The sequence below is a fragment of the Salminus brasiliensis genome, chromosome 23, assembly GCF_030463535.1.
Source record: "Salminus brasiliensis chromosome 23, fSalBra1.hap2, whole genome shotgun sequence".
Taxonomy (NCBI): domain Eukaryota; kingdom Metazoa; phylum Chordata; class Actinopteri; order Characiformes; family Bryconidae; genus Salminus; species Salminus brasiliensis.
In genome coordinates this window covers 24,201,447-24,212,987 of record NC_132900.1, presented here as the reverse complement: position 1 = coordinate 24,212,987, position 11,541 = coordinate 24,201,447, and the positions used below count along the sequence as shown (strand labels likewise).

The window sequence follows — 11,541 nt, the reverse complement described above, 5'->3', positions numbered from 1 at the left end:
GGGCTAAGTTGCTATAGGCTTAATCAGCAATGTGTTTTCAGGAGCATTTTCTATACAGTCCAGCAATCCTGAAACTTAATTTTTTTGGCAAATTGTTTTAATACAACTTAATTCTTTTGGCAGGGGATTAGCTGTGTTCAGAATTCAGATAACAGTAAAATCACTCCCAGCTGTATTCTCATTTCAAATATTAGTGGCTGCTGTGAGCATATCAAAATAAACCGAAACAATGTGAAAAGCCAGCCAAGCAACGCCAACTCAACTGATGGGATTTAATGACATTATGGTAGAAATGAAAAAAAATAAAAATCAACAGTTTTGGTAATATAGGCAGCAGCCTGGAAAAACAGTTTATGAGAGCAGGGTGAGCCTGGAGTCTGAACAGTCATTTGTGTCCACTCCCAGCCTGGCCCTTTTGACCAATTTAGTCCTCATCACTGCCCAGGTCCAGTGGGTCAAAATCAGGATCATCTTCATCCAGGTCCAAATCATCCATGTCCTGGAAGAGAGACTCGTCCACTTCCACACTGTTCCCACCTGCAAGTGGACAACACACAACCAGATTTACCACCAGCATCTCTGTACAGTGGCCTTAAAGTGACAGTTTGTTGAAAGATCAAATTTAATTTAATAACTGAAGCTATAAAGCAAATGTTGCTAACAATCATATACACTACAAACCAGATGGAGGTGTTCAGGTGTAATCTCTTATAGACTTGTTTGTGTTTATCACGGTACAACTCACTTCTCTATAAACATGGGCTAAAGAATATCAGTTAGCACCATGCTAATGTCTCATAGCTCCATTTTTAACATTTAACTCCATGTTCCCTGATAAAATGCTGAAGCCCCTCACCGTCCTCCAGAAACTGGATATCTGAGGTGTCAAGGTTATGATCCCTCTCAAACAGCTGCTTTCCTGCAACAGAACAAAACAGGTTACAGTTCATACTCTTGACTCACTAATTACTTAATCAATTAGCTATTATTAGTAAACAGTTATATTATTTAATAACAACTTATATGGGGTGGAATAGAAGGGTTTTTTTTTAACAAAGCTAAAGTCAAATGTGTTTATAGTAAAAAACAAACAAAACAAATGAATTTTAACTTCATATAGCTTTATTTCTGGACATTAAATGTTAGACATTCATTCTGGATATTAAGAAGATGTCACAAAGATTCTGACATTTTCCAATGCTTTTTTTATTTGCCATTCCAAACCAGAGGTGGTCATAATATTCTGATAGGACTGTAAACAATCAAACTAGTTCTAAAGTACTGAAAGTAGTTACGTAAAATAGAGTGGATTACCTGTGAGTTTATTCTTTCCAGACTGCTCCTCCTCCTTCTGTTTTTTCCTCTTCAGTTCCGCCATCTCCTGCTCGAATTGCGCCTTCCATGACAGGAAATTCTCTATCGTGACCACAGTTCCCTGGAAGGCCTGCTGAAAGGAGAAATAGAAAGATTAAGTCCTAGATTTAACTAGTGGCTCAAAAACTAACCACACCATTTCATTTTTTCTTACCTGATGGAGAAACTGTTTACACTTTAAATTCTACCCCTAACCTGCAGTTACTGTTTATGCAATAAATAAATACTGACTGCAATTAGTGTTTGCACTAGTGTTTCTACTATCTACTATCTCAGCACATCTTCCGTTATAATGTACAACCCTGTACTAGTTTAATGACAAAGTTGAATTGAATTATATCTTAAAGTGTACTTATTTCATATATTTCATAACAGTAGTAATAACAGTTATTACTAGTATTAGTGTTATTACAACCAATGATCAAACCTATAAATCTGAAAGCAGCTTTCCAAAAAGGGGTGAGAACGGATGAACCCTGTGCTGGACTTCTAATGACCCCTGTTTTAGAGGCTGTTATTCTGGGGGGTTATTTAGTTAGAGGGCAGCACTGAATAGCTCAATGGGATCAACACAACTTTAGTATCTAAAATAATATTGACTCAAATCTTTCTCAGAACAGGAAATCATACCATACCTAAAAACATGTGTATCATTACACATTATCATTTTTTTATTATTTGATACCACTACTATTATAAACAAAGCAGTAAATAATCCTCCTTCATTCTGGTGCATTTGGTCATTAATTGAGGAGAGCTGTAAGAACTTTACTTTCTCTGCCTCTTCAGCCTCCCTCTCTCGCCTCCTAGTCTCTTCTTCTCTTCTGCTCTTCATCTGGTCGACTATTTCGTTAAGTTTCTCCTGCACAGCAGTCACCAGCGTGAAGATCATGACCATGCCCAGATTTTCTTCTGCCTACAGAACAACAGAAACCCAACTCATTGTAACTGTAATAGAACAAATGTGTTTATGTCTATTAAGCTCAAGAGAATGCAGCTCCACTGCTCCCTGCGTTACGCTAGATGTTGGAACATTGCTGTGAAGAGAATTTCAGCATCAGTGAGGTCTGGTACTGATGTTGGATGATTAGTTTCGACACTACAGCTCATCCCAAAGGTACTGGATGAAGCTTTATCATCACGCCACATGTTATGTATGTTCATGTGCTTGAAAAACATACCTGTTGCTTTAAAAGCGTCAGGATGTCCTCCGTGTCCGAATCCTCAAGGTTTTCTTGGGAATCGATCTCCCAAAGTGGGAGCTCATCTGGGTATTTTTCCACATAGGTGAACTTTAACGTCACCTGAACCGCTGAGAGAGAGAGACAGAAATACAGATAACAAAAAGGAAAGGGGCACCCTGCAAACTGTAGCCCATCTGTATCTCTGCATACTTTGTTATCCCACTTTCACACTGTTCTTCAATGGGCAGGACCCCACAATATAACCACAGAGCAGATATTATTTGGGTGGTGGGTCATGCTCAGCACTGCAGTGACACTGGCATGGTGGTGGTGTGTTTGTGTGTTACGCTGGTATGACTGGATCTGACACAGCAGTGCTGCTGAAGTGTGTGAACACCTAGGAGTGTCTAATAGAGCGGACAGTGGGTGGACACAGTGTTAAACTTCATGATACGTAATATCGACATATAGTCTACAATTCCTAAATAAACCCGACCTTATGATCTGGACCAGGTAAATGTGTTGGTTTAGGGAGTAATTTAAGTAGAAAATGTGCAGGTCAGGACGGTTACCAGGACCTTTGGCAATTGACTTACTCTCGTCGTTTTCTCCAGCGTCTGAGGTGACTGTGATTGTGAAGCTTGTGGGCTCTTCAGAGAGAACTGGAGAGAGGAGAAAACATTTACAACGATTAACTGAATAAATAGCGTACAACGTGATAGAACTGTCTCATCGTTAGCTGCCACATTAACAGGCTCTTTTTAGAATTTTCCGTTCCACCTTAAATGGTGCAGCAGTTACATGTAGCTAGCTAGCTAACGAACCACTGCACCAGTTAAGGTGGAACGGAAAATTTCAACAATCACTTTTCAGCTACTACAACACTGGCAACTACGTTACCTACAGCTAGCTAGCTACATACAACAGTCATAGGAATAACCTGTTAGTATTTATAACGTTTTAAAATATACTCTACTCATATTTAACAACATATCAAACTTAACCAGGTTACGAAAGCTCAAGCCGCTTGTCTGGCACTCCAGTAGGGAAGAGTGGGAGAGCCAGCAGAGCTAGTGTGCCTTAGCTAACACGAACATTACAACTGTACAATCTAACCTGTGAACGAGTCAGGATAAATGGACTCTATCGCCTCCAGCTCGTTCCGCTGCTCCTCTCCGTAGTCGGTCATTTTATTTCCCTGCTGTCCATCCACCAGCCCCGCTTTGACCAACGGACAAAAACGTGCTTGTGAGCTAAGAGAGGCTACAATCGACGTTGTCCCGTATCGACTTCTATTGCCTGCGACTGCAACCGGATCCCAGCACAAACGTTTAGGGGCTTACTTTAAGTGTACACTACAAGATTTTAGTTTTGTCTGCTAAAAAAAATCTGTTCTTCATAGACTACTACTTTTCTGAATTTTGAAGGATTGCAACCTCTACAAAGCGGCGTTAAACAATAAAAAATATGTATGCATTTTATTTCGTTAGCCGAAGCCACAATGCATGTATATGCATTGCTAGATAGCACTAGCTAGCTTGCAAATTTAGCACACAGTCTAGCCATCTCCCTTTTGCTAACGCCAATAAAATAATTTGCACAACATATTTTTATATTGCAATAGTGAGGGAAATGTAACCAGTAAGAGGTTATCTTAAATAACTAAAGTTTACGCCCTTATGACATAGCTAGATAACTAGAACCCAATTCAAGCCATTCAACGCCCTAGCTAGGTGTCCTAGTTAGGGCACACGTGGGCATTTTGCACTGTGGCGAGGGTAAGTGCAAAACGACGCCATCAGCTGGTCACGTTTAAAACTTTCTACGACTGTCTGGTTCATTTATTTCTCTATAGGAAAATATTTGCTAACGGATTAAAAATCTGTTTGTGTCATTGTGCAATCATACAAACACTGCATCTGTAAATGTAATAAAATAGTATAATATTTTAGTAACCTACTGAACTGCGTTAAACAGTTTAAACCAATGACTGTATAAACAGTTGAGTGTTGATTGGTTGGTATTACTGCTACTGAGTGCTGATTAGTTGGCATTCATGTTACTGAGTGCTGATTAGTTGGCAACTTCTGCTACTGGGTGCTGATTGGTTGGCACTTCTTCTACTGAATGCTGATTGGTTGGTATTACTGCTACTGAATGTTGATTGTTTACATTGCTGCCAAAGAGTGCTAATTGATTGCCATTTCTGTTAGTGAGTGCTGATTGGTTGGCATTACTGCTACTGGGTGCTGATTGGTTGACACTTCTACTGAATGCTGATTAGTTGGCAACTTCTACTACTGGGTGCTGATTGGTTGGCATTTCTGTTACTGAGTGCTAAATGGTTGGCATTTCTGTTACTGAGTGCTGATTGGTTGGCATTTCTGTTACTGGGTGCTGATTGGTTGGCATTTCTATTATTGAGTGCTGATTGGTTGGCATTTCTGTTACTGAGTGCTGATTGGTTGGCATTTCTATTATTGAGTGCTGATTAATTGGCAACTTCTGCTACTGGGTGCTGATTAGTTTGCATTCCTGTTATTGAAGGCTGATTAGTTTGCAACTTCTACTACTGGGTGCTGCCTGGTTGGCATTACTGCTACTGAGTGCTGATTGCTTGGCATTCCTGTTATTGAGTGCTGATTGGTTGCCATTACTGCTACTGAGTTCTGATTGGTTGGCAACTTCTGCTACTGGGTGCTGATTGGTTGCCATTTCTGTTACTGAGTGCTGATTGGTTGCCATTACTGCTACTGAGTGCTGATTGGTTGGCAACTTCTGCTATTGGGTGCTGATTGGTTGGTATAACTGCTACTGAATGTTGATTGGTTGGTATAACTGCTACTGAATGTTGATTGGTTGGTATAACTGCTACTGAATGTTGATTTACATTGCTGCTAAGTGTGCTGACTGGTTGGCATTTCTGTTACTGAGTGCTGATTGGTTGGCAACTTCTGCTATTGGGTGCTGATTGGTTGGCACTTCTACTGAATGCTGATTGGTTGGTATAACTGCTACTGAATGTTGATTGGTTGGTATAACTGTTACTGAATGTTGATTTACATTGCTGCTAAGTGTGCTGACTGGTTGGCATTTCCGTTACTGAGTGCTGATTGGTTGGCATTTCTGTTACTGAGTGCTGACTGGTTGGCATTTCCGTTACTGAGTGCTGATTGGTTGGCATTTCCGTTACTTGGTGCTGATTAGTTGGCATTCCTGTTATTGAAGGTTGATTATTTGGCAACTTCTGCTACTGGGTGCTGATTGGTTGGCATCTCTATTATTGAGTGCTGATTGGTTGACATTACTGCTACTGAGTGCTGATTGTTTGGTATTACTACAACTACATGCAAATACAAATGCGCCCACTGCAGTTCAAATTCTTTAAATCCCTAACATACATGCAACAACATTTAGCAACCTTAAGAATCTGCACACTCACAGTTTACTCTTAATGTGAAAAGTTGTCTCTTTGCTGACGGAAACAAGTACCCTCATATCAAAGTCTGCATTTCCTTCCTTTATGTGGTTGTAAACCTCCTCTGGGTTTCCTGTCTGTGCGCCGGCTGCATTATAGAAACTTGTGGCTAGCTGCTTCCTCGACTGAGACCAGTGACCAAAGCACTAAAGAAGAGCCACTCAGAGCAGCCCAGAATTTCAGTTCAATAACTTTGTCACACATAGAAACCAGAGTGTTCATAGGAAGTTTGTCGTTCTTTGCTACAGTAACTGTACACCAGATGGTGGAGGATTTGAAGATGATTTGATAGTATTTAGCCCCAGGAGTGAGAGCATCAGTGAGGTCAAAAGATGTTGTTAGTTGTTGTTAGCCACTCAAACTCATCCCAAAGGTATTGACTGGATTTCCATCGTGCCAAAGAACACAGCTCCACTTCCCCACAGAGGGGCTATTTACCCCTGTAGTGCACAGTGACCCTGGCCCTAAATGTTCACGGCTGCTCCAGAGTGCCCCTGCTTTATGGATCAGTGCTTTTCTATGCTGTGTGACCTACTTTGTCAGTCACCTTAAAGCAGCTGAACTCATTCATTTTAAAAAATGACCGTGTAATTTTGGATTGCAAACATTTTTTGCAATCAGTGTGTTTATTAGTGGTTTATTAGTCTTTTCCTGAAAACAAAAACAACGTCCAGCTGTTCAGAAGCATTCTGAGATGCAGTCTGGATGCATATCAGATTAGGAATGAAATAAACACTCATGGCTCATTCTGCTGTTAAATGTCGCAATAAAAGCCAAATTCACAGGATCTGCAGGCACAAGTTATTTAGTCACAGATGTGTGTGTGTCTCAACATGCAGCTGTAAACTTTGAAGGAACATTCGAGTGTTTTGTCTTTATTTGCTGCATAAGATAACCGAAAACTGAAAAACATCTACTATAGAAAGTCAATAGGCAGTTGCTTCAGCCCCATCTTTGTTGTTTTTTGTTTTTTTTCTTATAATAGAAGCTAGTGGGCAGTTGCGTCAACCTCATATTGAAGTATAGGCCTGAAAACGGAAACTGTTTTTTGTTACATACAAAAACAGAAGTACAAGGTAAAATCAGACCTCAAAGGCCTAATCTTTTTATTCTCACAGTCACTCTTTTTACACTAATCATAACTCTCACAATGTGTCCCACTATTGACAAGCTAATAGCCAATTCAAGCCATTTCAATCTTCTCTCAGGTTAACATTGCTTTTGCAAAAAAAACAAGCACACACTGCAGTCACCCACAGTATCACTGATAGTGTAAAGATATGCAGCAAAAGCCTGTAAGGTTAGGCAGCTCTTTTTTTGTGTACAGACTTAGCTTTTTAAGGCAGACAAACGGAAATGAAATATTATTTAAGCATTTTAAAATATTTTAGTTTAGAATGAGGATATATGTACATATTATTTCTTAATAGTGTAGCACCTATACTTCCAAAGGCAAATTATTCTGTTACAATTACGGGTACAGTTAATAACAAATAACACAGTTTTCACAGATTTTATATAAATGTAGTTGATTCAGCCAAGACATGTTTGGAATTCAAACATAAGTACAGGTAAAATTCAGGTTTCAGTGCGGTTGCTTTAACTATGTACTTTACTCCATGTTTATGACAGTGTAGAGTCTCAAGTCTCTGCATGCTGGACTAATGTCGGCCCTAAAACCAAACAATTGTTAAGCGAATTCTGTCTTAACTCAGTTTTCATTCAGTTGGATGTTCTCATAAAATAAACCATGTTTAATAGAAGTTTTTAGACCCCAGCACCAAACAGGAAGCAGCAAAGCAGCTACAGGGACATCTCTAGAAGGTAGGTGAGACATGAAAGAGACTCTGGGGAGGCCACAATCATAGTCTGTGACTAAAAGACCGAAAAGACTTTGATTTTGCAAAGACTAAGATCTATCTTGCTGTTTGCAATCATGCTCCTGGTGAAAATGTACAAGAAGAGAAATTGTTGAACAATGGAGTAGAAACAGAAACTTTTGGCCACAGCTGCCCTTGTGTGCAAGAATTTATTCAGAAAAAAGTATGTTCCTGCTTTGCTGCTTTCTGTTTAGTGTTGGAGAAGGCTCACCTATTAGTTTCTCATAATAGTCATGTAATGATGAGCATGAGCCCAGACTAAAAACATGTGATAATATTAAACATGGTTGATTTCATCAGAACGTCAAGACAAGAAAAAGAGTTAAGACAGCTATCCTGACCACCTTGCACCAAACGATAGAGATGACAGGTGCGCACTACAACTCTAGCAAGATTCGCTGGATTTTATTCCAACATTTTGCCGAAAAACGATGAAATCGCTTGAAAAGTCGTTTGGTGTAAAGCTGGCATGAGTCAAGTCTCTAAAAGCAAGTTTGAGTCAAGTCTCTGTGTACGAGCTTTGGGTCCATAGGTGCGAGTCTGAGTTGAGTATCTGGGTGCAGATTCACTTCTCTGTGTTTTTCCAGGCAGATGTCACCTCATGTCAGAATGAAACAGATTTTGTCCGCTAGTTGGGACCAGTGTCTCTTTGATTGTTTGAACACAGCTGTTGTAAATGTATTCAAGTGACATTGTATAACTTGTTCAGCCTCCCAGATGCAAGAGATCACTGAGGAGACATGTAAACATCAGAGAAACCGATCCAATCTGAAAGAGGGTTTAAGTCGAATTGTAAATCTCTGGTCGTGAATCTAATCTAGAGTCTCCGGATGCATGTTTGAAATCCTCGAAGATCCATTTTTTACAATAAACATTCAGTCCATACCAGGTCCATACATGGAGGAAAAATGTTGCAAAAACAAACTTAATCAGAATTCATCATGACTGTGATGTCACAGCCATGGACATGTTTCCATTTGACTGTAGCAGAGCTAAGGGAACATAAGGGGGAAACTAAAATAGTGTTTAAAGGTTATTTTTTACCACATCCCTGAGGACATCCAATAATAAGGTGAATCAGCCTTAAAGGCACTGTACAAAAAAACAGCCTGTTAAAAAGGGCTGTAAAAAAGATCAATTATGGCTGTTTTGGGACATGAACCCACACAAAAGCTATAAGTGGCACTCAGGTGGGCACCCTTTAAAGCAACCCACTCATGCCTCTGCCATTTGTCTTTACTCTAGGCTGTGCTCCATTTGCAGCGGGGTCTTCTCTGTGCTGTAATCTCGATCAGGCCGCTCCACGTATCTCTGCAGGGTGCTGTAGCACTGCTCGCTGTGATTGAACGTGTACACAGCCGAGACCTGCTCCCAGGCCGTGTGATTGGGAAAAGGGAAAGGTTCCGGATCCTGATTCTCAAAGAAGCTCTTCAGGTTCCGCTCTGCCAGCTTGGTGGCATAGTCGTCTGCGAATGAGTCGAACTTCTCCTTTTCTTTTTGCATGTATATCTTCCAGAAGGTGAGCTGTAGGTAACTCACCTGAGAGCGGCAGTTTTTGTAACAGGTCCCAATCAGCCCAGTCAGAACTGATGTTATAATGAGGATCCAGCCCAGGATCTGAAATCACAAATAAACACTTTATTAGAAACCCCTACCTTGTGCTTCCACTCACTGACCACTTTATTAGAAACCCCTACCTTGTGCTTCCACTCCTGACCACTTTATTAGAAACCCCTACCTTGTGCTTCCACTCCTGACCACTTTATTAGAAACCCCTACCTTGTGCTTCCACTCCTGACCACTTTATTAGAAACCCCTACCTTGTGCTTCCACTCACTGACCACTTTATTAGAAACACCTACCATGTGCTTCTACTCATTGGCCACTTTATTAGAAATCTCTTGCTTGTGCTTCCACTTGCTGACCACTTTATTAGAAACCCCTTTCTTGTGCTTCCACTTGCTGACCACTTTATTAGAAACCCATACCTTGTGCTCCCACTCACTGGCCACTTTATTAGAAACCCCTGTACCTAAACAGCTCTACAGATCTTTACGAAAGATTTTCACATTGTATTATATATTTCTCTTCTCTACATGTACATGCAAATGAAGTGCACTCACCTGGGACTGCGCTCTGAGCATTAGCAGGAGCTCGTTGGTCTCGGCTGCAGGTAAATTGGACGTTTTGCATGGCACCTTGGCCAACTCCTCCTTGCAAGTGCTGTTCCTGAACTTACAGAAAAGGTCAGTGATCATTTTATCCTCCAGCCCACTGACTGCACACTCGTAGAAGGTTCCGTTAAGCAGGGCCACGCTCAACCACATGATGGGAGGCACCAGAGCGCCCACCAGGACCTTCAGGAAAATGGATGCACATCCTATGCAGTTTCCCTTGGGGCACAGCTTCATGGGGTTCAAACAGCAGCCTGTATAGAGGCGCCACAGGCCCGTACTAAGGAATAGACCCACTGTCAGCAGCACCACAGCAGGCCCAAGCAGGTACGTCATACCATAAGTGAAGTTCTGTTGAGTGTTACACGGACACTGGAAGGAAAAAAGTGAAAAAATCCTTTCCCCACCAATGGTGGCAATGGCCATGACTCCATAGCCGATGGTGGTTTTCTGATTTGTCAGAAAGCGCAGCACAGTGTTGAAGGAATCCATTGTGGGCTTTAAGGCAGCGACCAACATCAAAAAGATTTGAAATATGTACAGAAGTTCTTCTCAGATGAGTAGATGTTGGTGGGCAAAACTGTAGAGTCTCTTTGTTCACACCTCTGTTGGCCGTAACCCACAACCCGGTGTAGATCTTCTGAGATATGTCCACACGTTCCTCGCGCTCTTCTTTGTTTTTGTCTTTCTCCACTGATTTTTCTCCTTCGCTGCCCACATATATCCCCCTCTCTCTCTCTCTTTTCACTGCTAGCTAACCCCACCCTTTTTTCCTCCTCCCTCCCCACAGGCTGAAGACTGGCTCATCTGGTTTCAACTTAGACACTTCCTGTCAGAGCTGACATGTAATGAATACCACAAAGCATGCTTAGGGTGGTACAATATGTGGTAAATGACAGGGTTTCTCTGTGTTTTCTGTTTTTATGTTTTTTTTGCACTAGATTTTAGAGGCTGAAATAACGACTGACACTTTGCCCCAGTGTTTATTAAGCCGGCCATTCATCTTTATTTGTGTTGTTGTTTGGCATGTGTGTTCCTTTTGGCTCTCTCTTTTCTGTGTGTGGTGCTGGTGCTTGGGTGGTTGAATGTGCTTGTAACTCAACTTTCATTGCCATTTGGGTCTCTAACAGTTGGTATGTTGGGAATGGTCTCTGACACTTCAGGCAACTGAATTTATATATTTTTTTATCCTGCATAATTCAGGTTTGGTGTGAAATAGTTTTTAATTGTAGAAAAACGTATCTGCTTTTTTTTTATGCCTTTTCAGTGGCGGAGATAGAAACCAGGCATCAGTCATCATGACTACAACACACAAATATTAAGATAAGATAAGATAAATATAAATATTGCCATTTTATTTACCAATCAAACCGACCAGTGAAGTTTATAATATGATAAAATATGATATCAAATTAAATAAAATCAAATCACATTTATTGTCACATCACATT

General features: G+C 40.8%; 2 protein-coding genes across 3 annotated transcripts; both read right to left on the bottom strand.

Moving 5' to 3' along the window:
- Positions 1–258: 258 nt before the first annotated feature.
- On the bottom strand, positions 259–3,885 carry rwdd1 (RWD domain containing 1). Of its 2 annotated transcripts, none has more exons than XM_072669460.1 (7): positions 3,675–3,885; positions 3,155–3,220; positions 2,556–2,686; positions 2,147–2,290; positions 1,315–1,444; positions 857–919; positions 259–537 (listed from the first exon to the last, which is right to left on the bottom strand). In XM_072669460.1, the coding sequence occupies exons 1-7, from the start codon at positions 3,745–3,747 to the stop codon at positions 425–427; spliced, it is 720 nt and encodes a 239-aa protein (XP_072525561.1). In that variant the 5' UTR covers positions 3,748–3,885; the 3' UTR covers positions 259–424. The 2 variants fall into 2 exon arrangements, with proteins under 2 accessions (XP_072525561.1, XP_072525560.1); XM_072669459.1 differs by having other exon boundaries at positions 1,315–1,447; positions 3,675–3,879.
- A 2,922-nt stretch (positions 3,886–6,807) lies between these two features.
- LOC140546148 (calcium homeostasis modulator protein 5-like) lies at positions 6,808–10,831 on the bottom strand. Its single transcript, XM_072669323.1, has 2 exons — positions 10,040–10,831; positions 6,808–9,533 (listed from the first exon to the last, which is right to left on the bottom strand). The coding sequence occupies exons 1-2, from the start codon at positions 10,607–10,609 to the stop codon at positions 9,153–9,155; spliced, it is 951 nt and encodes a 316-aa protein (XP_072525424.1). The 5' UTR covers positions 10,610–10,831; the 3' UTR covers positions 6,808–9,152.
- Positions 10,832–11,541: the final 710 nt, after the last annotated feature.

Coding starts and splice junctions, on each gene's coding strand:
- rwdd1 (XM_072669459.1), bottom strand. CDS start 3,747: ATGACCGACTACGGAGAGGAGCAGCGGAACGAGCTGGAGGCGATAGAG. Junction 2,687..3,154: donor CGCTGGAGAAAACGACGAGA/GTAAGTCAATTG, acceptor TCTCTCTCTCAG/CGGTTCAGGTGACGTTAAAG. Junction 1,448..2,146: donor AGGCTGAAGAGGCAGAGAAA/GTAAAGTTCTTA, acceptor TTCTCCTTTCAG/CAGGCCTTCCAGGGAACTGT.
- LOC140546148 (XM_072669323.1), bottom strand. CDS start 10,609: ATGTTGGTCGCTGCCTTAAAGCCCACAATGGATTCCTTCAACACTGTG. Junction 9,534..10,039: donor TGCTCAGAGCGCAGTCCCAG/GTGAGTGCACTT, acceptor TTGTGATTTCAG/ATCCTGGGCTGGATCCTCAT.